Source organism: Phyllopteryx taeniolatus, chromosome 2 (genome assembly GCF_024500385.1).
Source record: "Phyllopteryx taeniolatus isolate TA_2022b chromosome 2, UOR_Ptae_1.2, whole genome shotgun sequence".
NCBI lineage: Eukaryota > Metazoa > Chordata > Actinopteri > Syngnathiformes > Syngnathidae > Phyllopteryx > Phyllopteryx taeniolatus.
The window spans coordinates 14,495,393-14,521,457 of record NC_084503.1 but is presented as its reverse complement, the minus strand read 5'-3'; the positions used below and the strand labels follow the sequence as shown (position 1 = coordinate 14,521,457).

At 40.6% G+C, this 26,065-nt stretch overlaps 1 protein-coding gene and 1 long non-coding RNA gene across 7 annotated transcripts; one reads left to right on the top strand and one right to left on the bottom strand.

Moving 5' to 3' along the window:
- Positions 1-659: 659 nt before the first annotated feature.
- apip (APAF1 interacting protein) lies at positions 660-24,212 on the top strand. 6 transcript variants are annotated; one of them, XM_061762183.1, is made up of 8 exons: positions 660-746; positions 5,752-5,820; positions 8,713-8,813; positions 19,286-19,334; positions 19,406-19,523; positions 20,403-20,538; positions 23,015-23,182; positions 23,277-24,212. In XM_061762183.1, the coding sequence occupies exons 1-8, from the start codon at positions 699-701 to the stop codon at positions 23,374-23,376; spliced, it is 789 nt and encodes a 262-aa protein (XP_061618167.1). In that variant the 5' UTR covers positions 660-698; the 3' UTR covers positions 23,377-24,212. The 6 variants fall into 6 exon arrangements, with proteins under 6 accessions (XP_061618167.1, XP_061618153.1, XP_061618178.1 ...); XM_061762169.1 differs by having other exon boundaries at positions 677-821; XM_061762203.1 differs by lacking the exon at positions 660-746 and adding an exon at positions 1,534-1,555.
- On the bottom strand, positions 16,093-26,065 carry LOC133471996 (uncharacterized). The gene is made up of 3 exons (XR_009786520.1): positions 25,831-26,065; positions 16,497-17,094; positions 16,093-16,414 (listed from the first exon to the last, which is right to left on the bottom strand). It is a non-coding gene; the product is annotated as an uncharacterized LOC133471996 (long non-coding RNA).

Sequence of the window (26,065 nt, the reverse complement as noted above, 5' to 3'; positions counted from 1 at the left end):
CTTGAAACTCATGAGACTACAATTTTTTTAAATACTAATATTGACAAGCCACAATGCCAATATGCACATCCAAAACAACAACAAAAACATCTGGAATTTACCGCAAGCTGCTTTCTCAATTTAGAAGTGTGCTAGAATATCCATGTTTGGGCAGACAGTGTCTGGCAAATAACACAATGCATGAAAGCTGTTGTTTTTGTTGCCTGAAATGTAAACACAGTCGCGCACCTTTGACTTCTATGGGAACGATGACCTTTCCAACATGGCCGCCAGGTATGCATATCGATTAGGCGAGAATGGCATATCTAGTGTTAATACCTATGCCCGATAGAAGACGTCGTGTGCTGTCATGTGACTGTCTTGTGTCGTTTGATTGGTGAACTAAAGTTAAACGTCACCAGCGGTTCCGTTGAATGGAGCAAACAGCGCCCAATACGAAAGTCGTAGTTTAAACAGATGATAATGATAAATAAGCAATAAGTAAAAGTTTGAACTAAAAAATTAGTTCAGTACAGTGGACAACGAGTACTACATAATACCTTTTGAAAACTCAGATGCATTGAATGAATTCGTCCCATTTACAAGATTGAGCTCATGAGCGCCAATCCGTACATTTTAACACTGCCCGGCAGGGGGCAGGAAGTACCGTAAGGAAGCCAAGGCTGTCAGAAACACACCAGAAGAAGTAGATACAACGCATGCGCGCCTTGAAACATTTTTATTTCAACTTGTGCGACTCCAAACCGGTAAGCGCGATAGTACACGCTTGCAAGGAGAGGAAATCAAACGAATTGGTGTGTTTTAGCCTTGGTAACGCGAAGGTGCGTCCATTTTGATTCCATACTTATGACCTCAGTCCACGTCACGTTACGTTATCAAGTTAGCCAAAACTTGCACGCCTAAACACGAAGGCTGTTCCACTGTTGAAAAAAAGAGAGAGTACTGTTTGCTGTACGTTTCCATCGAAGTCAGCCGAATTATCTGTCATTTGCCACGTCAGTCTGTTTGTATGTTCATTTGCATTTTCGTGTTTTAAATTAATAATATTTGGCCTGGCAATATCTACCTTTAGCTGTGCGTCTGTCAAAGTGGATGTCGGCTAGTTGCATGTCATGAAACGAGACAGATAAGACCAATACAGGAGGCTATGTCCTCAGTGGTAATGTCGTTGGTATAATGGTCTTTTTTTCCCCAATCCAAAATATATCGATAAGCTGCATACATGGTAATGCTCACTGCCTTTTTTCTATGGGAGGGTTCGCCGTGTCGTCACCAAATGATCACGTGGTGTCTTGGTTGGCAGAAAGCCTGTGGAAGTCAAGAGCCCACCACGAGTTATCGGGTTATTCACGCTTATTTCCGGTAATTAATAAACGGTAGTGTCGTGTTGCGTTATAGGCTGTACATACAGCTTGTAAACGAAGGATTCTTAGAGCTTTTACGGCATCCCAAAGACTGTGAAGCTCATTGAAAGCTTAAGTGCACCCACATTAGGTCACACAACTGGAACGATACTGAGCGACCATGTTTGCTTTCGGCACTTTCGATAGTAATGGTAAGACACTTTGTCATAACTTGTTTTGCATAGGTGTGAGTGTGAATCGTTGCTTGTTTCTATGTGCACTGCGATTGGCTGGCGACCAGTTCAGGGTGTACCACACCTCTCGCCCGAAGAGTGGTGGGATAGGCTCCAGCACGCCCGCGACCTGAGTGAGGATAAGCGGTACAGAAAATGGATGGATGGATTGATGGATGATTTTTTTAATCAGTGATAATGACAGTGAAATATGCATATTTCAGGGGACTTTTATTTTGAAATGCAACATAAATTTGGATGGGACCTCTTTTAGTGGAGACCTGGGTGGTGTAGTGTCCCCCAGACCGGACTGGTTTGGCAATACCTAATAGATTTTTTTAAATGATTTCTTGAAATCAGTGGTAGTGATTGAGAAATATGCCAACCCAATGGTTGTTTATATGTGCCCTGCAATTGGTTGGCGATCAGTTCAGGGTGAACCCCGCCTCTCGCCCGACAATAGCTGGGATAGGCTCCAGCACGCTCGTGACCCCAGTGAGGATAAGTGGTACAGAAAATGGATGGATGGATGTCCATATTTAATTATATTTGGCACAAACAAACAAGACAAATCTCACATGAGGTGATAAGTGGCATCTCACTATTAAATTAGTGATGCCTCTGTTCCTTTTGGTGATATTTTACCTCTGAAGTAGGCCTACTATCTTATACAAATTACAAATGGATATGAGCCTTATGCAAATACACGTCACGTATGGAGATGTTTCGCCCTCTGAACATTTTCGAATCAACAATTGAAACTGCGGTCAAGCCAGTCTCCACTCGTAAAGAAGAAATCAAGCCAAACGCCCCTAATTTTGTTCATATTAGGCATTACGGTAATAAGTCGCCAACTAGCAGCGAAAGCCACCATCAAAATAAAAGCCTACCAATAATAGGCCTACAGGGATGTCAATGTTTCGGATTTAAAATACTTATATTAAATATGATCTCTGTTATAACGCAACCAGAAATGTGACCAGCAAGGTTAATTTGAATCTTGAGATGCATTAAAAAAATAGTTTATTTGATATCTGCATCCATTACTGCAAGTATATATTTAAAAACTAAATTATTAAAAATAATAGCATTGGTATCGCAAGACCAGTCCAGATCTGTGGGACATTAGACCACCAAGGACTCCACTAAAAGAGGTTTGATAAAGAGCTGATATTGTATTTCAAAATAAAAGTCCCCTGAAATCTGTGTATTTTGCTGTCTGATTTCTGATTGCTCCGTATTTGAGCTCTGGTTCTCAGAACTGTGAGGCAGATGTGCTAACCAGTCAGTCACCGTGCCGCCAAAAAATAATTAAAAAAAAATCTATTAAGTATCATATCGCAATACCAGTCTAGTTCTGGGGGACACTACACCACCCAGAGTCCCCAATGTATATGTATATGGAAGAAAGACATCAATTTAAAAAAAAATATATATATATCTTTACCAAACTTTTGGTTGAGACCTGGAGTCATCTAGTGCAGTGATTCTCAACAGGTGGGTCGGGACCCAAAAGTGGGTCATGGATTCATTATGGGTGGGTAGCGGACAGATAGGAAACAAATATGGGGGTCCTTGGTTTGTAACGGTATGGCCATATGACACAAATACTGTATTTACTCTAATTAGGACTACTGTGATAGTGTGTTTGTTTAAAATATGATACAGTATACATAAAATTGGGTCACGACTTGGTGACAATGGGAAAATGTGGGTCCTAGGGTGACAACATTTTTGAACCACTGGTCTGGTGTCCTCCAGAACTGGAATGGACTTGTTCCCAAAATTATTTTTTAAAACATTTTTTTAAATCAACAGGACTTACAATACCAAAAGTATTATTTTTATTGCTGTCAAGCGATTACATTTTTTGAACTAATAAATCGCACAATTAGCCATACTTAATCGTGATTAATCACATTTTTCTACATTTATTATTTTCTAGGAAGCTTGTAACAGATATTTACTTGAATAAAATCTTGCATTTAATGTAAAATCATCCCCAAAAAAGTATATTTATATCCAAAAACTGTTTTAATAGTTTTCTTCGATCCATGAATACAATTCTTCTGTAAAATACAGCTGTTCAACAAAACAATCAAAAACGACTCAGCTTCACAGGCATATTTCTTATATTCTTCTCATAGAAACAACTCTCAAAACTTCTTACTTGCAGGTTTAGTTCTGCCCGCGAGCGTCACAGTCCAGCAGCGTTGATTTGCGAGGAGGCCCCGTGGAGGCAATTTGAGCAGGCTATTTTGCGCTGATATGGTACGCCAAAGATGTACAACGAATTGGTATTTGAATTTGGCTTTGAAAAGTGCGTAAATTACTTACTCCAACAAGTGTCAAGGAAGTAAAACTGAAAGTAAAATGACCTGTAGTCTGTGTTTGTCCATCGTCGCACCAGTGATGCCTCTCAATTTGTCTGCACAGGTGAGCAGAGGTTAGAGGCCGCCACAGGAAGTAAATAACTGAGTTAATTTAGTTTAACGCTTTAAGTACAGGAAGTTCTCGATTTAAGAACGAGTTTCGTTCCTACGCTGGCGACGTAACCCGAATTTCCGCGTAAGTTGATTTCACGGTTAAAGTCAAAATTTACGTCGAAATACTTCTGTTACGGCTATTGTCCCACGTGATTGTGACAGCAAGCTCAGTCTGTGTGGGCGTGTGTGTCGATGTGTGAGTGAGACGGGACTGTGAAGAGGAAGGAGTGTGCGCAGGTGCGAGTGTGTACAGTGGCAAGTGTAGTGACGGCGACCGGGGAAGAGTAGCGATTAACGGAGGACCCGTTGACGTTGAATGTGCAGAGGAGCTAATAAAGCCATTAAAGCAGCAAATCGGTGCTTCGTGCCTTTATTGTTGCCGCCACCCAGCTCAGCTGTGCAACGAAAGAAAGGAGTTAACCCCGAGGAGGACAACCTCGGCACTGGAGAAGGCGTCTCCCCTGCGTGTCCCGACCACGGTCAGCTGACCGTAGCAGGAAAGGTTAACACTTCGTAAAAAGAAACTAAAATACATTAAAATAAAAAAAATAAGATGCTGTACTTACCATTACTGCTGAGAGTTTGAAAAAAGGAGGGCGAAAAGGCAAAGATTCGCCCAGCGTACAAACGCAGACGAGCACTATGCACTAGCTAAGCAGAAACACTATGGTGCTGGGGACAAAACGGCGGATGAGGCACAGGCGTCGTAAAGTTGAAACGTAGGTCGAGGACTTTCTGTAATTTAAATTTATCTCCAAAGTTAACGCTTTAAGTTTGACAGCCCTATTTATTTTAAAGATTTTTTTTTTTAAATCAGGGCTAATGAAAGTGAAATATGCAGAATTCAGGGGACTTTTATTTTGAAATGCAACATCACATTTGGATGAGACCTCTTTTGGTGGAGATCTGGGGTGGTGTACTGTCCCCCAGAACTTGACTGGTGTTGTGATACCAAAATGATTTTTTTAATGAGTTTTTTAAAATCAGAGGTAATGACAGCAAAATATGCATTTTGCAGGAGACTTTTATTTTGAAATGCTACATCAGATTTGGATGGGACCTGTTTTGGTGGCGACCTGGGTTGGTATAATGTCCCCCAGAACTGTACTTGTGTTGCGAAACTAATAGATTTTTTTTAATGTATTTATAATTTTTTTAAATCAGTGGTAATGACAGTGAATTATGCATATTTAAGGTGACTTTTATTTTGAAATGCAACATCAGATTTGTATGGGGCCCCTTTTGGTGGAGACCTGAGGTGGTCTAGTGTCCCCCAGAACTGGACTGGTGTTGCGATACCAAAAATATTTTTTTAATGATTTCTTGAAATCAGTGGTAGTGATTGCGAAATATGCAGAATCGGGGTACTTTTTATTTTGAAATGCAACATCAGATTTGGAAGGGACCTCTTTTGGTGGAGACCTGGGGAAGTGTAGTGTCACCCAGAACTGTGTGTGTGTGTATCTATAATATATAATATATATCTATAATATATAATATATATCTATAATATATAATATATATATATAATATATATATATATATATATATTATATATATATTATATATATAATAATATATATATATATATATATATATATATAATATATATATATAATACACATACCAAATGTTTTTTTTTTCTGTTAAATCGTGTGTAAACCACTGAATGTGAATGTTTTCCCACAGCAAATGTCATCTTTGTGTGGCACCAGCAATGGCGACCAAGATACAGGTCAAAACTCAGCAGAAAAAGAGGTAAATATAATTTGACAGAAAAAACAAGGAATGAGAAGGAATTTGTCATAAATGGTGCTGTAAAATGCAATAAATGGAGGTGGGTTGGGGGAACCACATAGAAGTATGTATCATTTCTTCTTGTAAAAAGGACACAATTTTGACAAAAGACAATTTTATTGTAACCTAACCCTCTAAATATTTTTTAAGAGACAGAAATCAATGTTGCAGCATTGGAGCATTTTCTAAAACATTGTCTCTCTGTAATGTGTTATGAACTTATTTTTGGGGGGGGGGGGGGTTGTAGTGTGTCACCTGTGATGATGATTTTTCCAGCTGCTACTACTAATACAACTATTATTACTACCACTATTGGTGTACTGGCATTTTGGGATACTGGCACGTTGTGCTGTTGGCACTTTGCAGATCCATTGAATAGAATTGCGCACAGCACTTTTCAGATTTATATTCTCGTAAAATGGTATATCATTTCATTCCACTTCACAATTATTTGCAGCACAACAGCGTGGTGTACAGCATGTTGCCACGACAACAGCATGAGACGATATGGAAAGCTTTGAATAACTTCTCATCTTCAATATGTTTAGATGAGACACGCAAAGTTTAAAGTCGATCAGACAAAATCTGTAGGAGTTCATAAAAATATGCGGGCTGTAAAAGTGGAAAAAATAGGTCAGAATTTATTTGAGATTAAATTAACAATGCGGGACTTCCTATTGGGTTTAGGGTATGGCTCCAGAGACTCTTTTTTTTGTAGGTCTTGGGCTCTTACATATGCCTCCCAGTTTTTGGTAAACCTACGTGAAACGTACAGCCGGGGCTGCTTTGTTAAAATTTTGTAGTGGCCGCTACTGAGCCATTTTTAAAAAACTGCAAAATGAACCTATAAAATATTGAATTCTTTGGCAGGCTTGTGTGTGCAAAGCTTCATGAGTTTGCATGCTTGTTTCGACCCTCAAAACAGCGTTGGTTTCTTGCCGAATAGCGCGGTGAACAGCATATCATCACGGCAACAGCGATATACGAAACGAAAAGCTTTCATCTTCAAAATGTTTAGATGAGACATCCAAAATTTGAAGTCGATCAGATAAAATCTTTAGGAGGAGTTCGTTAAAATATGATGGGTGTAAAAGGGGAAAAATAGGTCAGAATTTGAAAGTAAATAAAAAATATCAGACTTGCTGTTGGATTTAGGGTATGGCTCCGAGACACTTTTTTGCAGGTCACGGGCTGTTCCATATGCCTCCCAATTTTGGTAGACCGAGGTGAAACGTGAAGCTGCGGCTGTAAATATTTATAAATATTTATTTAATAAAATACTACTAATAATAATAATAAATAATGTAATATATTTATAAATATTTGCCAGCCTCTGTGTGTGTAAAGTTTCATGAGTTTGCATGCATGTTTAGACTCTCAAAACAGTGTTGGTTTCTTGACGAACAGGATGGCAAGAGCATTATACCAAATGAAAAGCTGTTGATAACTTTTCATCTTTAGATGAAGGCAGCACGGTGGAGGGCTGGTTAGCACATCTGCCTCACAGTTATGAGTACCGGGGTTCAAATCCCGGCCCCGCCTGTGTGGAGTTTGCATGTTCTCCCCATGCCTGCGCGGGTTTTCTCCGGGCACTCCGGTTTCCTCCCACATCCCAAAAACATGCATGGTAGATTGATTGAAGACTCTAAATTGCCATTTGGTGTGAATGTGCGCGCGAATGGTTGTTTGTTTACATGTGCCCTGCGATTGGCTGGCGACCATTCACACTCCCATTCACACATACGGGTAATTTAGAGTCTTCAATCAACCTACCACGCATGTTTTTGGGATGTGGGAGGAAGCCGGAGTACCCGGAGAAAACCCACGCAGGCATGGGGAGAACATGCAAACTCCAGACAGGTGAGGCCGGGATCGAACAGTGGCATGCACCTTCCACCTGGTGGAGGGGGACAGCACAGTGTCACAAAAAGTGGCTACATTAATTACTGTATTTACTTCCTGTCATCTAATAGAAGACCATTCATTTGTTCTGTCTGTCACTATGCCTCACTGGTATAAATAGCTGAACAAAGCTACATTATTTATTGTAAATATAATTTTTGGGAGCAATTCAGTATCAAGTATATACAGTAAACGAACAGCTCATTTAAATAGACACATTGCTCCATCTTGTGATCGGATCGGTGATCGGTTAATGAGATGAATGGACTTTGCGGAGGCAAGCGTTCTCCACTCTTTTTCGGTTCACGCTGCCACGTCGTTCATTATCCATCCATCCATTTTCTTTTCCGCTTATCCTCACGGGTGACACTACACTACCCCACTTTAACCATTTTCTTTTCCGCTTATCCTCACGGGTGACACTACACTACCCCACTTGAACCCCGGTGCCCAGAACTGTGAGGCAGTTGTGCTAACCAGTCGGCTACCGTGACGCTCAACACCGCTCATCCGGTTCTGGATCGTCGTCCATTAATCCCTGGTAATTGTACACCTTGTCGGGCGTTAACCCTGATGTATACATGTCCAATCTTGTATGATTGTTGACATATCTTTGACGACTGGCTCATAAATTCCAAATATAAAGACTGGATGGCTAAGTATCCCAAATAGATAAAGAAAGCTAAATGCAGACTTTGTGTGAAATCGTTTGACATCTCCAACATGAGATAAATATTTTGGCGACATAATGGCATGTAAAGAATCGGAATGATAAACATCTATTTAATAAAATGTCACAAATTATTTTCATTTTTTACCAAGAAGTCTGGAAATTAAGGTCTGGCAAAAGTATGGAATTTTCAAATCTCAAATGTGTAGGAACCCTGTCCAGTTCATTAAATTGTGAGTTACCATTTAAAGACTGGCCATAATTATTTGTTTGTGTTGTAGGACAAGGAGCATCCTCGTGTACTAATTCCAGAACTCTGCCGGCTCTTCTACCAGCTGGGATGGGTGACTGGGACGGGCGGAGGAATCAGTTTGAGAAGAGGGTTTGTATGTAATGAGCTTGTGTTGAGAATGACTGTGGTGTAATTCTACTTTGATATAATTTTATGGTTGTATGCCCCCCAACCTCCACAATTTAGAAATTTTGCAAGTCCATTATGAACTACAAATGTCCCTTTGCAAGCATCACCTGAACTTCCATCAACAAGTTTGTGGGATATTTCTAGCTGGCAGAATTGGTAGAATTGTAAATTGGTTGGTTTCCTGGCACACACTATAACATTGTATTCAGTGATGGACCGAAATTTATGCCACTGAAATGTTTTGTTCGAAAATGAGCTACAGCTAATGCAGCTAAATACGATGCTGACCTGCGTTGGCAATGCACCATAAGTCACGAATCATTGCCTCGATGGCAGCGAATATGCTACACTACTGACAATTATGGTTATCACAAAGGGGGGACAAGGGGTAATTAACAGGAGAAAGACTGGAACGCCATGCTAATTGCTAAGCTATCATGAGATGAAGTCGCAAAACACCAAAATAAGTGTGTGATACAGTACACTTGTCACATAGCTCTGGCCGGAACCACGTTTTGGCGGGTAGGATCATAAAAAGGAGTATGATGTCTCCAGCTAGCTGTATTTTAGAGTGGCAAGGTACACAGGGGTGTGCTCCTGCTGGAGAACTCAGACTCGTATTCTGATTGATTGGTTTGTCTATTGTGGTCCTTTTTGCCATCTACACACAACAAAAAAATGTGAGGGAATACAGGTAATCAGTAGTTGTAAATCAAGGGTCACCAACGTGGCACCTGCGGGCACCAGGTAGCCCACAGGCACCACATAAGGTGTCCATGGGCCTATTCTAAAAATAGCTCACCAGTGAGATGCTTTCATTTTTTTCGTGTTGCTAAGGGAAAAAAAACAGTGCCATGTAAAAATAGTACTAAACCATAGCGTTCGTGGAGATGAGCTATGAAACGACAATCCCCAAAATCATTTGAGTAATAAATGTATTATTTCAGGTGTGTCTAAAACTGGTAGTATGAATAAGTACGAAAGAAGTAGCGCTCGTTTCCAAATGGGTTGGTGAACCCTGCTTTAGAGTTTGCTGCGCAAACGGTTAATGGCTGTGTTGAGAGAAGCAGAAAAAACACGATGTTTCAAAGACAGCTCACACAATAAGACATTTCAAACTCCGACAGAAAAATGCCATCAATGAACTAAGTGTTAATAGCTACAAATATGTTAACAGTGTGAGCTTTATAACCAGCATTATAGTAAAGAATAGCAGGCAAATTAATGTGTCAGGAGAAAAAATATTGTAGTACGTGATCAAGCTAGACAGCCACACAGGGACCGGAACCAGAAACGGGTAATGAATTACTACATCATCGCTAAATCTCTTGAGAAAATGGGCCTATGAGGTTAAAAGTACATTATTATAAGAAATATTTAGAATGTAAAATAACCTTTATTAGTCCTGTCATGTTCGTGTTTGTAGATCAATGAGATTGGAAGACTTGGAGTCTTCCAAGATTCATCACACCTGGCAGCAATCACTGTTAGTGAGACACGCAAACACTTCTTCTGCAGTACACATCAAAGTGTCACTACTAGGTGTACAATGAACTGATCATCACAAGTCCCAAAATGGGGAAATTTCTATCATTTCAACAGCAATAGTGAATACAGGAAATACAAAAATAGCATGCAAGTGAAGACAATTGAATTCATATGCGTCCGCCGTTACAAGGTTGATGCAATAAATACATTAAAATAATAAATATTGAAGCCATAATTTATTAACGATTACAGAGTAATGATTATGTTGGGCAATTGAACAGTATGCAGAATATTTTTTTATTGTATTACATTAGTGTTGCACCAAGTACCGGTACAGGCCTGAAGTATTTTGACGTTTTTAAAAAATATATTTTTTAATTTAGTACTGATATCGTTAAAAAAACAAAAAACATGGGCGACAGCACTCACGTGGTGTCTTAAAGGCCAGTACGCAAATAGCTGACAGTCACCCAATGACTTACTGTCTCCTGAAAGGTTTGCCTTTAAGTATGGCGCGAGGGACGAGGGTTCTCTGTGTGCATGCGACTGTGTGGGACCCGGAAGAATGAAATGACTTCAAACTGTAGACTGCGGACATATTAGCACGCATTAGGCACCGGGACGTGCAGTGGGTACATAAAGTATTCAGACCCCCTTAAATTTTTCACTCTTTGTTATATTGCAGCCATTTGCAAAAATCATTTAAGTTCATTTTTTTCCTCATTAATGTGCACACAGCACCTCATTTTGACAGAAAAAAACGGAATTGTTGAAATTTTAGCAGATTTATTAAAAAAGAAAAACTGAAATATCACACAGCCATAAGTATTCAGACCCTTTGCTGTGACACTCATATATTTAACTCGGGTGCTGTCCATTTCTTATGATCATCCTTGAGATGGTTCTACACCTTCATTGGAGTCCAGCTGTGTTTGATTATACTGATTGGGCTTGATTAGGAAAGCCACACACCCGTCTATATAAGAACTTACAGCTCACAGTGCATGTCAGAGCAAATGAGAATCATGAGGTCAAAGGAACTGCCTGAAGAGCTCAGAGAAAGAATTGTGGCAAGGCACAGTTCTGGCCAAGTTTACAAAAAGATTTCGGGTGCACTTAAGGTTCCTAAGAGCACAGTGGCCTCCGTAATCCTTAAATGGAAGACATTTGTGATGACCAGAACCCTTCCTAGAGCTGGCCGTCCGGTCGAACTGAGCAATCGGGGGAGAAGAGCCTTAGTGAGAGAGGTAAAGAAGAACCCAAAGAGCTACAGAGATGCAGTCGGGAGATGGGAGAAAGTTCTAGAAAGTCAACCATCACTGCAGCCCCCCACCAGTCGGGGCGTTATGGCAGAGTGGCAAAATGAAAATGTCAACAGTTCTGTTTTTTCTGTCAATATGGGGTGCTGTGTGTAGATTAATGAGGAGGGGGGAAAAAAGATTTTCGCAAATGGCTACAATATAACAAAGATCGAAAAATGTAAGGGGGTCTGAATACTTTCCGTACCCACTATATATATATATATATATATATATATATACATGTATATATATGTATATATATATATATGTATATATATGTATATATATATATATATGTATATATATATATATATATATATGTATGTATATATATGTATATATATATATATGTATGTATATATATATATATATATATATATATATATATATGTATATATATATATGTATATATATATATGTATATGTATATATATGTATATATATGTATATATGTATATGTATATGTATATATATGTATATATATGTATATATGTATATGTATATATATATATATATATATATGTATATATGTATATGTATATATATATATGTATATGTATATATATATATGTATATGTATATATATATATATATATGTATATATATATGTATATGTATATATATGTATATATATATATGTATATGTATATATATATATATATATATGTATATGTATATATATATATATGTATATATATATATATATATGTATATATATATATATGTATATATATATATATATATGTATATGTATATATATATATATGTATATATATATATATATATATGTATATATATATATGTATATGTATATATATATATATATATATATGTATATGTATATATATATATATGTATATATATATATATATATGTATATGTATATATATATATATATATGTATATGTATATATATATATATATATGTATATGTATATATATATATATATATGTATATGTATATATATATATATGTATATATGTATATGTATATATATATGTATATATATGTATATATATATATATATATGTATATATATATATATGTATGTATATATATATATATATATATATGTATATATATATATATATGTATATATATATATATATATATATACTTTTTTGACCCAGCCCCCTAAAAGAATCTGAATCGATAATCGTTTAGAACCGCAATCGAAATGAGGAACCGGAATCGGGATCGGAATCGCTCAAATTCAAACGATGCCCAACCCTATAGCGAAGTGGCCGAATTCGCTCATCTGCTAACAACGCTATTGATTAATTGCTTTCTCAAATGCAACCAGTTCGGGCACAAGTTTGCTTGTCACAAAATAATTTCCACTTCTTAGACTTGTTGATGTCTGAAGGCAAGTTGTTTGACATCACTCTTTCAAGTGTTTGATTCCGTTCAGCGAGGCGGCTTTACATCAGGCTGACTTACTTTGTATTATCTAATGGCTTGCCCTGACTGTCGGCTGTGTTAATGTTTCCAAAACTCAGTCTGTGTCTTACATTTTTTTTCAATGAGCACAAAATTCACCCATGTGCTGCAGTGTGCAGACGCACAGACAATGTATGTGGCTCTGTTACTGTCACTCTTACAATACGATACAAAAAAAATAAATACATTAAAAAAACAAAACGTTACATTGTGTGTACAACTTTCGCAAATCCGCTCAGTTTTTTTCCTGAGTTACTCACCGGAGGAGCGACCGCGATCTTTGGCGCATGGAGGCGGAGGCGACGCCACAGAAGGTAGCGAGCCGGTATCCAGGTAAAACTTCGCAAGAGAGGATACGGACTGGCGTTTCCGTCCATCCACCTCGCGAATCTACGCTCCCTACCCAACAAAATGCACAAGCTTCATCTTCTGATAAAGACCAGTAAAGACTTCGGACATTCCGCCGCCATGTGCTTTACGGAGACTTGGCTTTGTGACGCTGTACCTGATGGTGCCGTCATACTTCCCGGCTTCCATCTTCACAGGACAGACCGCGACATGGAATCATCGGGGAAAACAAAAGGCGGCGGGATATGCTTCTATATCAATGAAAAATGGTGTACGGACGTCACTGAGCTCAGCACACACTGCACCCCGCATTTGGAGTCGCTATTTTTGAACTGTAAGCCATTCTACTCGCCTTGCGAGTTCGGATCATTCATTCTGGCTGGTGTATACATTCCGCCTCAAGCTAACACGAATGCCGCACTGCTAATGCTCGCCGAACAAGTGAACAAAATTGTAAAAAAACACCCGGACTCACCCCTCATTATTCTCGGGGACTTTAACAGCTAAACTCAACCATGAACTCCCTAAATACAAGCAGCACATCGACTGTCCCACCAGGGAAAATACAATTTTAGACTACTGCTATACTACGCTAAATAACGCATACCGTGCCAAACATCGTGCAGCCCTGGGCTCGTCTGATCACTGCTTAATTCACTTAATACTGACATACAGGCAAGAACTTAAATGCACGAAGCCTACAGTGAAAACTGTGACCAAAAAGTGGACCAATGAAGCAAAGATGGAACTTCAAAGCGGTTTAGACTGCACAGACTGGAGTGTCTTTGAAAATTCCGCTGGCAGCCTGGATCAATATACGAACACTGTCACATCCTATATCAGTTTCTGTGAAGAGGTTTGTGTACCAACAAAGTCATTTTGCACATTGAATAACAACAAGCCGTGGTTCACTGCCAAACTTAAACAACTTCGCCAAGCTAAGGAGGACGCATATCAAAGCGGGGACAGGGCCCTGTATAATCGAGCTAGAAACCTGCTGACTAAAGAAATTAACATTGCAAAGTTGGAAAAACAGTTTAGCGCTAACGACTCTAAATCAGTCTGGCATGCATTACAATCGCTGACCAATTACAAGCGACGATCCCCCCCAAGCTGAGAACAATAGCACACTAGCCAATGACTTGAATACCTTCTACTGCAGATTTGAAAAGGACACTTTCACACAAAATACCCACCAATCCACACTACCAACCACAATCACACCTCTGACTTCTGCGTTGACCATCCACGAACAGGATGTGAGACGCATCTTCAAACAACAAAAGATTAACAAAGTGTCCCCATCCTGCCGCAAACTCTGCGCGGACCAGCTCGCTCCAGTCTTCACACAGATCTTCAATAGATCTCTGGAACTGTGCGAAGTACCATCCTGTTTCAAACGCTCCACCATCAGCACAATCCCCAAGAAAACTAGAATCTCAGGTCTGAATGACTACAGGCCTGTCGCCCTGACATCTGTGGTCATGAAGTCCTTTTAACGTCTCGTGCTGGACCACCTCAAGAGCATCACAGGTCCCCTGCTGGACCCCCTGCAGTTTGCCTATCGAGCAAACAGGTCTGCGGATGATGCAGTCAACATGGGACTGCACTTAATCCTAGATTATCTCGACAGTGCAGGGACCTACGCGAGGATCCTGTTCGTGGACTTCAGCTCAGCGTTCAACACCATCATCCCTGAACTACTTTCCTCCAAGCTTCTCCAGCTCAGCGTCTTGCCTGCCATCTGCCAGTGGATTTACAGCTTCCTGACGGGCAGGACACAGCAGCTGAGGCTGGGAGAGACCGCCTCATCCACACACAGCATCAGCACTGGGGCACCCCAAGGTTGTGTCCTCTCTCCGCTGCTCTTCTCTCTCTACACGAACGACTGCACCTCAACGTACCCAGCTGGCAAACTCCTGAAGTTTGCAGATGACACCACTGTCATCGGCCTCATCAAGGACGGTGTGTTCTTCCATCACAGTCTGGTTTGGTGCTGCTACAAAAAAGGACAAACTACGACTGCAACAGACAATCAAAACTGCTGAAAGGATTGTCGGTAACCACCTACCCACTCTTGAGGACTTGCACGCTGCCAGAACTAAGACAAGAGCGTGAAATATCCTCTCGGACCCTCCACATCCCGGTCACCGGTTCTTCCGGCTCCTTCCCTCAGGTAGGCGCTACCGATCAATGCAAACTAGAACTAGCAGACATTCAACAGCTTATTCCCTCTTGCAATCAACTTCTGCAACAAAACAAAAAGCAATGGAGAGGAATATACAACATTTCAGCAACCTAGTAAATAAATAACATTTGTTATAATAGGCTACTGTTGCAGGCTTGCATGTGTTGTGGTAATGGGCCGGGTGAGAGATGGTTAAAAAAAATGGTGCTTGTAACTCCATGGTCAGATCTGCTGAAGCCATTTTCTGAGTAATCTACAACCCCAATTCCAATGAAGTTGGGACGTTGTGTTAAACGTAAATAAAAACAGAATACAATGATTTGCAAATCATGTTCGACCTATATTTCATTGAATATACTACAAAGACAAGATATTTAATGTTAAAACTGATAAACTTTATTGTTTTTAGCAAATAATCATTAAATTAGAATTTTATGGCTACAACACGTTCCAAAAAAGCTGGGAAAGGTCACGTTTACCACTGTGTTACATCACCTTTTCTTTTCACAACATTCAATAAATGTTTGGGAACTGAGGACACTAATTGTTGAAGCTTTGTAGGTGGAATTCTTTCCCATTCTTGCTTGATTTACAGCTTCAGCTGTTCAACAGTTCGGGTCTCCGTTGTCGTATTTTACGCTTCATAATGCACGGTGACCAACTGGTTAGAGGGTCAGCCTCACAGTTCTGAGGATCGGGGTTCAATCCCCGGCCCCGCCTGTGTGGAGTTTGCATGTTCTCCTCGTGCCTGCGTGGGTTTTCTCCGGGTACTCCGGTTTCCTCCCACATCCCTCTTCTGTTTAAGATATTAATCGAAAGAGGGAAGAAGCTGTTGGACTGTCTGCTGCTTTTAGTTTGCATTGTTTGAGAACGCCTACCTGAGGGAAGGAGCTGGAATAGGTGGTGACCAGGATGTGTAGGGTCCAAGAGGATTTTGCATGCCCTTGTTTCAGTCCTAGCAGCGTGCAAATCCTCAAGAGTGGGTAGGTGGTTACCGATAAAAAATTTCGGCAACCATGACTGTTCGTTGCAGTCTGATTTTGTCCTTCTTTGTGGCAGCACCAAACCAGACTGTGATGGATGAACACAGAACCGATTCAATGACTGCTGTGTAGAATTGCCTCAACAGCTCCTGTGGCAGGGCGTGCTTCTTCAGAACCCGCTCTGCTTGGCCTTTTGACGATTGTGTTGATGTTGGTCTCCCTCTTCAGGTCCTGAGAGACTGTAATTCCCAGGAACTTGAAGGTCTAGGTGGCTGACACGGGGCAGTTGGACAGCGTGAGGGGCAGCTGTGACGAAGGAAGATTTCCTGAAGTCCACAATCATCTCGACAGTCTTGAGCGTGTTCAGCTCCAGGTTGTGTCGGCCGCATGAAAGCTCCAGCCGCTCCACTTCCTGTTGATACGCAGACTCGTCACCATCTTTGTTGAAGCGGCTGACTGTGGCGGCGTCTGCCAACTTCAGGAGTTTGACAGCCTGGTGTGTCGAGGTGAAGTCGTTCGTGTAGAGAGAGAGAAATGCGGCAGAGAGGAAACAGAAACATTTTTGTCATTTTACCAACAAGTTAAAAATATATTTTAATATATATAGAGTATTTATATTTAATTAATATGTATTTATAATATACCATATTTATGTTTACTACATTTTAAAATCCATATGTATTTATGAAAACAAATTTGAAAAGTGCATTGAACTTTTGAAAGAAAACTATTTGCACCTTCAAAGCCAGTCGACAAGGTGGGGCTTAGTTTATTGCCCCTTCAAAACCGATTGATAGTAGGTTTTCAGTTATTCTGTGAAAATGCTATGCTGTCAATTACTTTTTCTCACTTTATTTCTGAAGTAGGCGGCACGGTGGCCGACTGGTTAGAGCGTCAGCCTCACAGTTCTGAGGACCCGGGTTCAATCCCCGGCCCCGCCTGTGTGGAGTTTGCATGTTCTCCCCGTGCCTGCGTGGGTTTTCTCCGGGCACTCCGGTTTCCTCCCACATCCCAAAAACATGCATTAATTGGAGACTCTAAATTGCCCGTAGGCATGACTGTGAGTGCGAATGGTTGTTTGTTTCGATGTGCCCTGCGATTGGCTGGCAACCAGTTCAGGGTGTACCCCGCCTCCTGCCCGATGACAGCTGGGATAGGCTCCAGCACGCCCGCGACCCTAGTGAGGAGAAGCGGCTCGGAAAATGGATGGATGGATATTTCTGAAGTGACATTAAGCAGACCTGTCACAAATTAAAATTTGCATCCAGTCGTCCTGCAGTTAGTAATCGAGTATTCTACTAAGAATTCTATCAGAATAATCAAGTATAAGGATAAAATATATGTTTGCTTGGTTAAAGAGGAATTATGAAGACACAAGACAAAGTGAGACATTTCACCTAATATTGAACGACCAATTGGTTTCCTCTTTCGGATAATCAACAGTATTTTTCTTAAATTCACATTGTGTATTGTTTCTTGTCTACATTTCTAGTGAGGCAATTTCAAACAGAGAGAAATATAGTTCAGTTTGAACTTGGCAATTCTTGTCAAAAACATAAGGAATTAATTTTAAAAAGGAGGAACACAAGTTTGTCATCCTATTATAAAGGTACAATTTTATCCAACTGTGGTATCTCAGTCAGAACACTAGGGGGCACTATGTAAAAATATTACGTCAAAAGGAGGCGAAGAAGAATGTTGTCGGTTGGTGAATAAAAAAAGAAATACAATTCAAGACTCATTCTTGAGAACACTACACTGACTAAACCAGACTGTAATATACAGGAATCCCAGACGGTGCACGGCCAGCCTGCCGTGTAACCATTTGCGTGATCGCTCACAAAGCTAGCTGCTAATGCTAACGAAAACAAGCTTATGTGACGGCAAGCCGCGCGATTCGCACAATGCAATGAGGATTTTTTTTTTCCTGCAAGGAAAAGAAGATTGTTACGTTAAATGTCGTTGCTGTTTCAGTGTATACCTTATTTAGCTGTAATGAAACCATTACTTTAGGTAGTGTGTGAAAGAATGACCTTTTTATCAAAACCTCTACCAGAGCGTGTCCGACAGGGCGTTAACTGTCAAAAGACAATGAGAACTATCTACACATAGGCTACATATTAGCAATAATCGTGTGGGTCACTTTGAGTAAATAGATAATCAATAGGACCTTCAGCATTATATTGTCATTTAACAAATTATTCTGTTGTAAAACTACAAATTGCACATATTGTTAAAGAAAGAGGAAGCTACTGAGTGTTGGTGTCTCAGTGCTTTGGTCAAACTAGTGAGTCTTTTCAAGTCAGTCGGTTCAAGTCCAAGTGAAGTCACGAGTCATTGCTGTTCAAGTCCAAGTCGAGTTGCAAGTCTTTTAACATATTGGTATTAAAAGAGTCTAAATAATCAAATTCATGACTCGAGTCTGAGTCCACACCTCTGCTTTTAACGCCTCTGATGGGGCAGTTTACCAGGAAGTCTGTGTGAGCACCTAGTTTTCCCACACACCACGAAACACATTTTAAAGCAAGGAAAACAGTATCTCACTGTGTGTGAGGGTTTCAGGTTTGACACCCACTTGGGACCAAACCCCCCATAATGTTGAATTGGACATTCAACACGCACACATGCACATCAACAACTGTAATTTCTTTAATATTAACACACGTTTGTTCTGTTACTTACAGAGATCGCATCTACATTGCGCCTTCAGGGGTCCAGAAAGAGAGAATACAGGTTAGTAGGGATAATAGTGTAGTATACTGTATTAACGTGCTCTGTGTAAATAGTTAGTGTGTGTTACACAGCCAGAAGACATGTTTGTGTGTGATGTGGAGGAGAGAGACATCAGCTGTCCGCCTGCCTGGAAGAAGTTAAAGAAGAGCCAATGCACTCCACTCTTTATGAATGCATACACTATGAGAGGTGAAATTGTTTCATCTATAGCGTGATAACAGTTGACAAACAACTGAGCTAAATATTAAGTAGATGTTTACAGCAGTGATTTCCAACCTTTATGGAGCCAAGGCACATATTTTACAATTGAAAAATCTCACGGCACACCGACAGACAAAAATGACACAAAAACTGGATACATTAATTACTGTATGTACTTCCTGCCATCTAATAGAAGAGCATTCATTTGTTCTGTCTGTCACTATGCCTCACTGGCATAAATAGATGAACGATACATTATTTATTGTAAATATAATTTTTGGACCAATTAAGCAAAATTTGGGCGGCAAGGTGGCCGACTGGTTAGAGCGTCTGCCTCACAGTTCTGAGGACCGGGGTTCAATCCCCGGCCCCGCCTGTGTGGAGTTTGCATGTTCTCCCCGTGCCTGTGTGGACACTCCGGTTTCCTCCCACATCCCAAAAACATGCTTGGTAGGTTAATTGCCAACTCTACATTGCCTGTAGGTGTGAATGTGAGTGCGAATGGTTGGTTGTTTGTATGTGCCCTGCGATTGGCTGGCAACCAGTTCAGGGTTTACCACGCCTCCTGCCCGATGATAGCTGGCATAGGCTCCAGCACACCCGCGACCCTAGTGAGGAGAAGCGGCTCAGAAAATGGATGGATGGGTAAGTAAAATTTTATAATTTCCCACGGCACACCTGAAGAGTCCTCACGGCACACTAATGTGCCACGGCACACTGGTTGGGAATCACTGGTCGTAGGGATTTCTGTGGGAAGGTTAGGGAATGTTATTGATAGTAATTTATGCATTAACTTCTAGCATCCTTTATCATGGAAAAACCTCAAACTGAAATTTGTTTTTGTTTTTGAAAAAAACAATAACACAGGAGCACAGGCTGTTATCCACACACACTCCAAAGCTGCCGTCATAGCAACCCTGCTGTATCCTGGTAAGGAGTTCAGGATAACACACCAGGAGATGATTAAGGGGATCCGTAAAGGCACCACTGGCACTAACTATCGGTATGGAATCAAGCAGTAATCAAACAGTTGGACTATAGCAGTTGTCATTCCTTAGTGAAGTGTAGGCTTGTACTACTACCTTACAAGATGAGTACAAATTCAAATACAGCAATCAAGGACGTCACCTCAAAATGTGTTAACATGATCTTATATACAGTGTATACTCTTCTCCAAGCTCTTCGAAGTTTTGTATTCAGGTCAGTATAGCTCACCTAGAATTCTTAAAGTTGGCTAACCATAAATAATCTTTCAAGGAGGGGTTCATGGATCAGGTAAGTCATCTTTCTTACAGTATGAACTGTACCAAGAGTTACAGTGGGTACGGAAAATATTCAGACCCCCTTAAATTTTTCACTCTTTGTTATATTGCAGCCATTTTCTAAAATCATTTAAGTGATTTTTTTCCTCATTAATGTACACACAGCACCCCAAATTGACAGGAAAAAAAAGAATTTTTGAAATTTTTGCAAATTTATTAAAAAAGAAAAACTGAAATATCAGAAAGTCATAAGTATTCAGACCCTATGCTGTGACACCCATATATTTAACTTGGGTGCTGTCCATTTCTTCTGATCATCCTTGAGATGGTTCCACACCTTCATTGGAGTCCAGCTTAGATTATATTGATTGGACTTGATTAGGAAAGCCACAGACGTGTCTATATACGACCTTACAGCTCACAGTGCATGTCAGATCATATGAGCATCATGAGGTCAAAGGAACTGCCTGAAGAGCTCAGAGACAGAATTGTGGCAAGGCACGGATCTGGGTATGGTTAAAGAAAAATTCTGCTGCACTTAAGGTTTCTTAGAGCACAGTGGCCTCCATAATTCTTAAATGGAAGACGTTTGGGGCGACCACAACCCTTCCTAGAGCTGGCCATCCAGCCAAACTGAGCAATCGGGGGAGAAGAGCCTTGGTGAGGGAGGTAAAGAAGAACCCAAAGATCACTGTGGCTGAGCTCCTGAGATGCAGTCGGGAGATGGGAGAAAGTTCTAGAAAGTCAACCATCACTGCAGCCCTCTATTAGAGTCCCAACAGTGAAGCATGGTGGTGGCAGCATCATGCTGTGGGGGTGTTTTTCAGCTGCAGGGACAGGACGACTGGTTGAAATCGAAGGAAAGGTGAAAGTGGGCAAGTATAGGGATATCCGGGACAAAAACCTCCTTCAGAGTGCTCAGGACCTCAGACTGGGCCGAAGATTCACCCTCCAACAAATCAATGACCATAAGCACACAGCTAAAATAATAAAAGAGTGGCTTCAGAACAACTCCGTGACTGTTCTTGAATGGCCCAGCCAGAGCCCTGATTTAAACCCAATTGAGCATCTCTGGAGAGACCTGAAAATGGCTGTCCACCAACATCCACCATCCAACCTGACAGAACTGGAGAGGATCTGCAAGGAAGAATGGCAAAGGATCTCCAAATCCAGGTGTGAAAAACTTGTTGCATCATTCCCAAAAAGACTCATGACTGTATTAGCTCAAAAGGGTGCTTCTACTAAAGGCTGAGCAAAGGGTCTGAATACTTATGGCTGTGTGATATTTCAGTTTTTCTTTTTTTAATAAATCTGCAAAAATGTCAACAATAAAAAATGTTTTTGTCAATATGGGGTGCTTTGTGTACATTAATGAGGGAAAAATGAACTTAAATGATTTTAGCAAATGGCTGCAAATAACAAAGAGTGAAAATTTTAAACTGGTCTGAATACTTTCTGTACCCACTGTATTTCCAGGAATTTTGTTAAATATTAGCCTCACCCTTGAGAAGGATTCAGTGTACTTCTGCACCACTGCAAAGAGCTCCCCCCCCCCCCTTTTTAGGCACTATATTTTTACAATGTAAACAATGATGGTGGAGGGTGTTGTTATGGAAGAGTCATGCCATTGTCAGGAGCAATGGTTTGGCATCTCTCTCTGTGTTGCTTTGGCACGATTGAGCGGACACTGGGGATTAAAGCTTTTGAGTTGAAAACCCTTCAAATATTTTATCCCATCCATCCATCCATCCATTTTCAACACCGCTTATCCTGGTTCGGGTCACGGGGCGCTGGAGCCTATACCAGCTGATTTCGGGCGAAAGGCGGACTACACCCTGAACTGGTCGCAAGTCAGTCACAGGGCACATAGAGACACAGACAACCATTCGTGCTCACATTCACACCGTTCACTGAGTGGGAACTGAACCCACGCTGCCCGCACCAAAGTCAGGCGAGTGTACCACTACACCATCAGTGACTATATTTTATCCCCCTTTCTAAAAAAAAAAAAAAACCCTGCAATAAGTAAATAAAATGTAAATACATTTTTGTTCAGTAAAGTTCTCAGCAGGTGTCAAGTGTCTCCTGCTCAATATTGTGATCTGATCTATTCACTTGTCTGTGTGACGGCAGAGTGTCGAGCCTTGAGGCACTGTTAAGTGTGACTGTATGTCATACTACTGATTGATGGGGAAAATGTCCTGTTGTATACTGCAGCTATGACGACACTCTGGTCGTGCCTATTATTGAGAATACCCCAGAAGAGAAAGACTTGAAAGATCGCATGGCTCGGGCCATGGAGGAGTACCCCGACTCGTGCGCTGTCCTTGTCCGCAGGCATGGAGTGTATGTGTGGGGCGAGTCATGGGAAAAAGCCAAGACTATGTGAGTATTTACCTCTCAGCATGTGAACAGTTGTGAATGCCTTTTCAAATGCAAATGTTTCAATAATATATGTTGCTTTGCTTCTCATTTGAAGGTGTGAATGCTATGACTACTTGTTTGACGTTGCTGTTCAGATGAAGCATTGTGGACTGGACCCTTCAGCTTTTCCTGTAGAAAAGAAAGGAATAGTTTGACATTTACCGGCACCTTTTAAAGAGACACTTGTTCAAGGAAGGTCAGCAAAGTTCAAACAGGGAGCATATTTTAATCATTTTCCTTTCATGCCAGCCCTCTGCAATTCTGACGATGATTGCGGATTCAGAGTTGAAGGCCTCCTATCCGAAGGACTTTGAGAGTACGGCTCTAAGCACTGGGAATAATCACCATCTTTAGCATTGACATTCAGTTAATCTGGAATTGTGATTTCTTGCATTGACTTAAACTAACAATAAATGGATATGTATTCCACAAGGGAAAATATTTTTAAAATTTTCCACAAATGTAAAAACCAAAACTGTCTGCCTCATTGTGTTTTAAATTATGTTAATACTAAATCCATCCATCCATCCATCCAATTTCTGAGCCGCTTCTCCTCACTAGGGTCGCGGGAGTGCTGGAGCCTATGCCAGCTATCATTGGACAGGAGGCAGGGTACATCCTGAACTGGTTTTCAGCCAATCGCAGGGCACATACAAACAAACAACCATTCGTACTCACAGTCACACCCACGGGCAATTTAGAGTCTCCAATTAATGCATGTTTTTGGGATGTGGGAGGAAACCGGAGTGCCCGGAGAAAACCCACGCAGGCACGGGGAGAACATGCAAACTCCACACAGGCGGGGCTGGGGATTGAACCCCGGACCTCAGAACTGTGAGGCAGACGCTCGAGGCAGACGCTCTAAACGGTCGGCCACCGTTGCGCCCTAATACTAAATCATGTATGTAAAATTGAACAAATATCATCTGACACAAATTTATTTTGAGAATGGTTTCACACTATATGCCTAATAAAGACCTGACACTACTAATTCTGGCTTTTCTGTCAGTAGCACACTTACAGGTGAGTGGCTGTTGTGGTGGTATCACGCAGTGCTAGTACCCACTTCCACAGCATGCTTCTAATCCGCTGCATACTCAAATGTTTTGAAAACGAGTTGTCCCTTCAATCAGCTCCCTCTGCTGCCCCGATCCCATTTCCTCCACCACTGTATCTGCTCCAAACAGACAGCAGCCAAATATGTCACTTATTTAAATTTAAATTGTGAGGATCCTGAAATGTCCCCGATCAGTTCTTTACTGATGAGGAATTCTTGCAAACTAATTCATGAAGGAAATTTTACACTCCCCCATAAATTTAAATGACATTGTGAAGCTTACAATGTCAGCCAATCTGATATCATAAAAAGACAAAAATGATGAGTCCTCACAGTTTTGTTTACTTTGATATTTTGTTGCTTGTGGGTGACTTACTGAGGAATTATCGTTAAAAAGCACATGACAATGTTTAAGGGGGGAAAAAATATATCCCTCAACCCTGCAGATATTACAAACTCAGGCTTTTCCTGCACTGATTATGTGCATTTCAATATTAGCACTTTCCAGTTGACATTCGTATGGCTTCATTATTTAACACATTACAAATTACTGATGCATTGACTTCACAGGGCTTGGACTACAAATCAGTAAGTTCATAATGAGAATTTAGTAAATCAGGTTACACACTATTTTATTGAAACTACAAATTTAGTGCAAAATGTGTATTACTGCATTTTTGTGAGGTGGGAGAAAAATAGCAACGGGACATTTTTCATCAAATGCAATAAGAATAAAACAATAATTGTCGAGTAGTTATAAATAGCAGTTTTGTCTACTAATTAAAGTCGAGAACTTACATTCGTATCCATCCATTTTCTATACTACTCATCCTCACAAGTGTCATGGGTGAGCTGCAGCATACTGTATTATAGCTGACTGGGCGAGAGGCGGGGCGCACCCTGAACTGGTCAATAGCCAATCGGAGGCAACATATACAAAACATTCACAATCACACCCATGGACGATTTAGAGTATTCAATTCACTGAAAGGGACTATGTAATGCTGTGAACATTGGCACTTATTCCGTGGTTTTGGATTTACAAATAATGTCTGCAGGGAAAAAAATCCCACCAAAATAGACTCATTTTCTGTTGAAATACTTGATTTTCAGCCAGATTTTGGACACGTCAATCTGTCACGTAATAGTAATTAGTAAAGAGCTGGAGTACCTGAAGAAAACCAACGTAAGGTCTGGTACACACACAAACACAATCGGCCTGTTTTTGTGCCAATTTTGCCCCTTCCCAAACAAGTTTGTCAAATGCCAGACAATGTTATATCTTATAAAATGATCCACAAAGATTGTCTTTTGGTCTGATATGTGTTAAGAGTGGCTTTGTCCCGATTTTAGGTGTGAAACAGTTTGGGGCCGACAATCTTAAGTAATGATAGAATAGTGTTCAGAATTTACAACCAAATCTCTTCAGGTGTGGGCGAAGCTGACGACTCTCCGATTTATGAATTATGACGTGGTACGGAATATAGCCAACCAAGTAGCGTCCTACAAAAACCTCAACATGAAACAACAAAAACTGTCGAACATGTTCTACCCGATGTTGTATTTTGTATAGAGGTGGGTTCCCCCGACGGCAAGAAATATTTTCCAAAGAAAGTCTTTGATGTCAATGGTCCTGCTTCCGATCCGCTCGGCAAAGATCGGCACATAACCGGAAGTGTCTGCTAATCTTTGTTTTTGTGAGATCTTGTGATCACGCAAGACTTCGAGCTCAGCGGTGGAACATATTCTTTGTGTGCAGTGTCCTGTGTGGAGCGCATCGGAGCACA

Excerpts from the sequence above, each read along its gene's own strand:
- apip (XM_061762169.1), top strand. The coding sequence starts at position 699 with ATGCGCGCCTTGAAACATTTTTATTTCAACTTGTGCGACTCCAAACCG. Across the intron at positions 822-5,751 it reads TTAGCCTTGGTAACGCGAAG|CAAATGTCATCTTTGTGTGG; the intron begins GTGCGTCCATTT and ends GTTTTCCCACAG. Across the intron at positions 23,183-23,276 it reads TGGGAAAAAGCCAAGACTAT|GTGTGAATGCTATGACTACT; the intron begins GTGAGTATTTAC and ends TCTCATTTGAAG.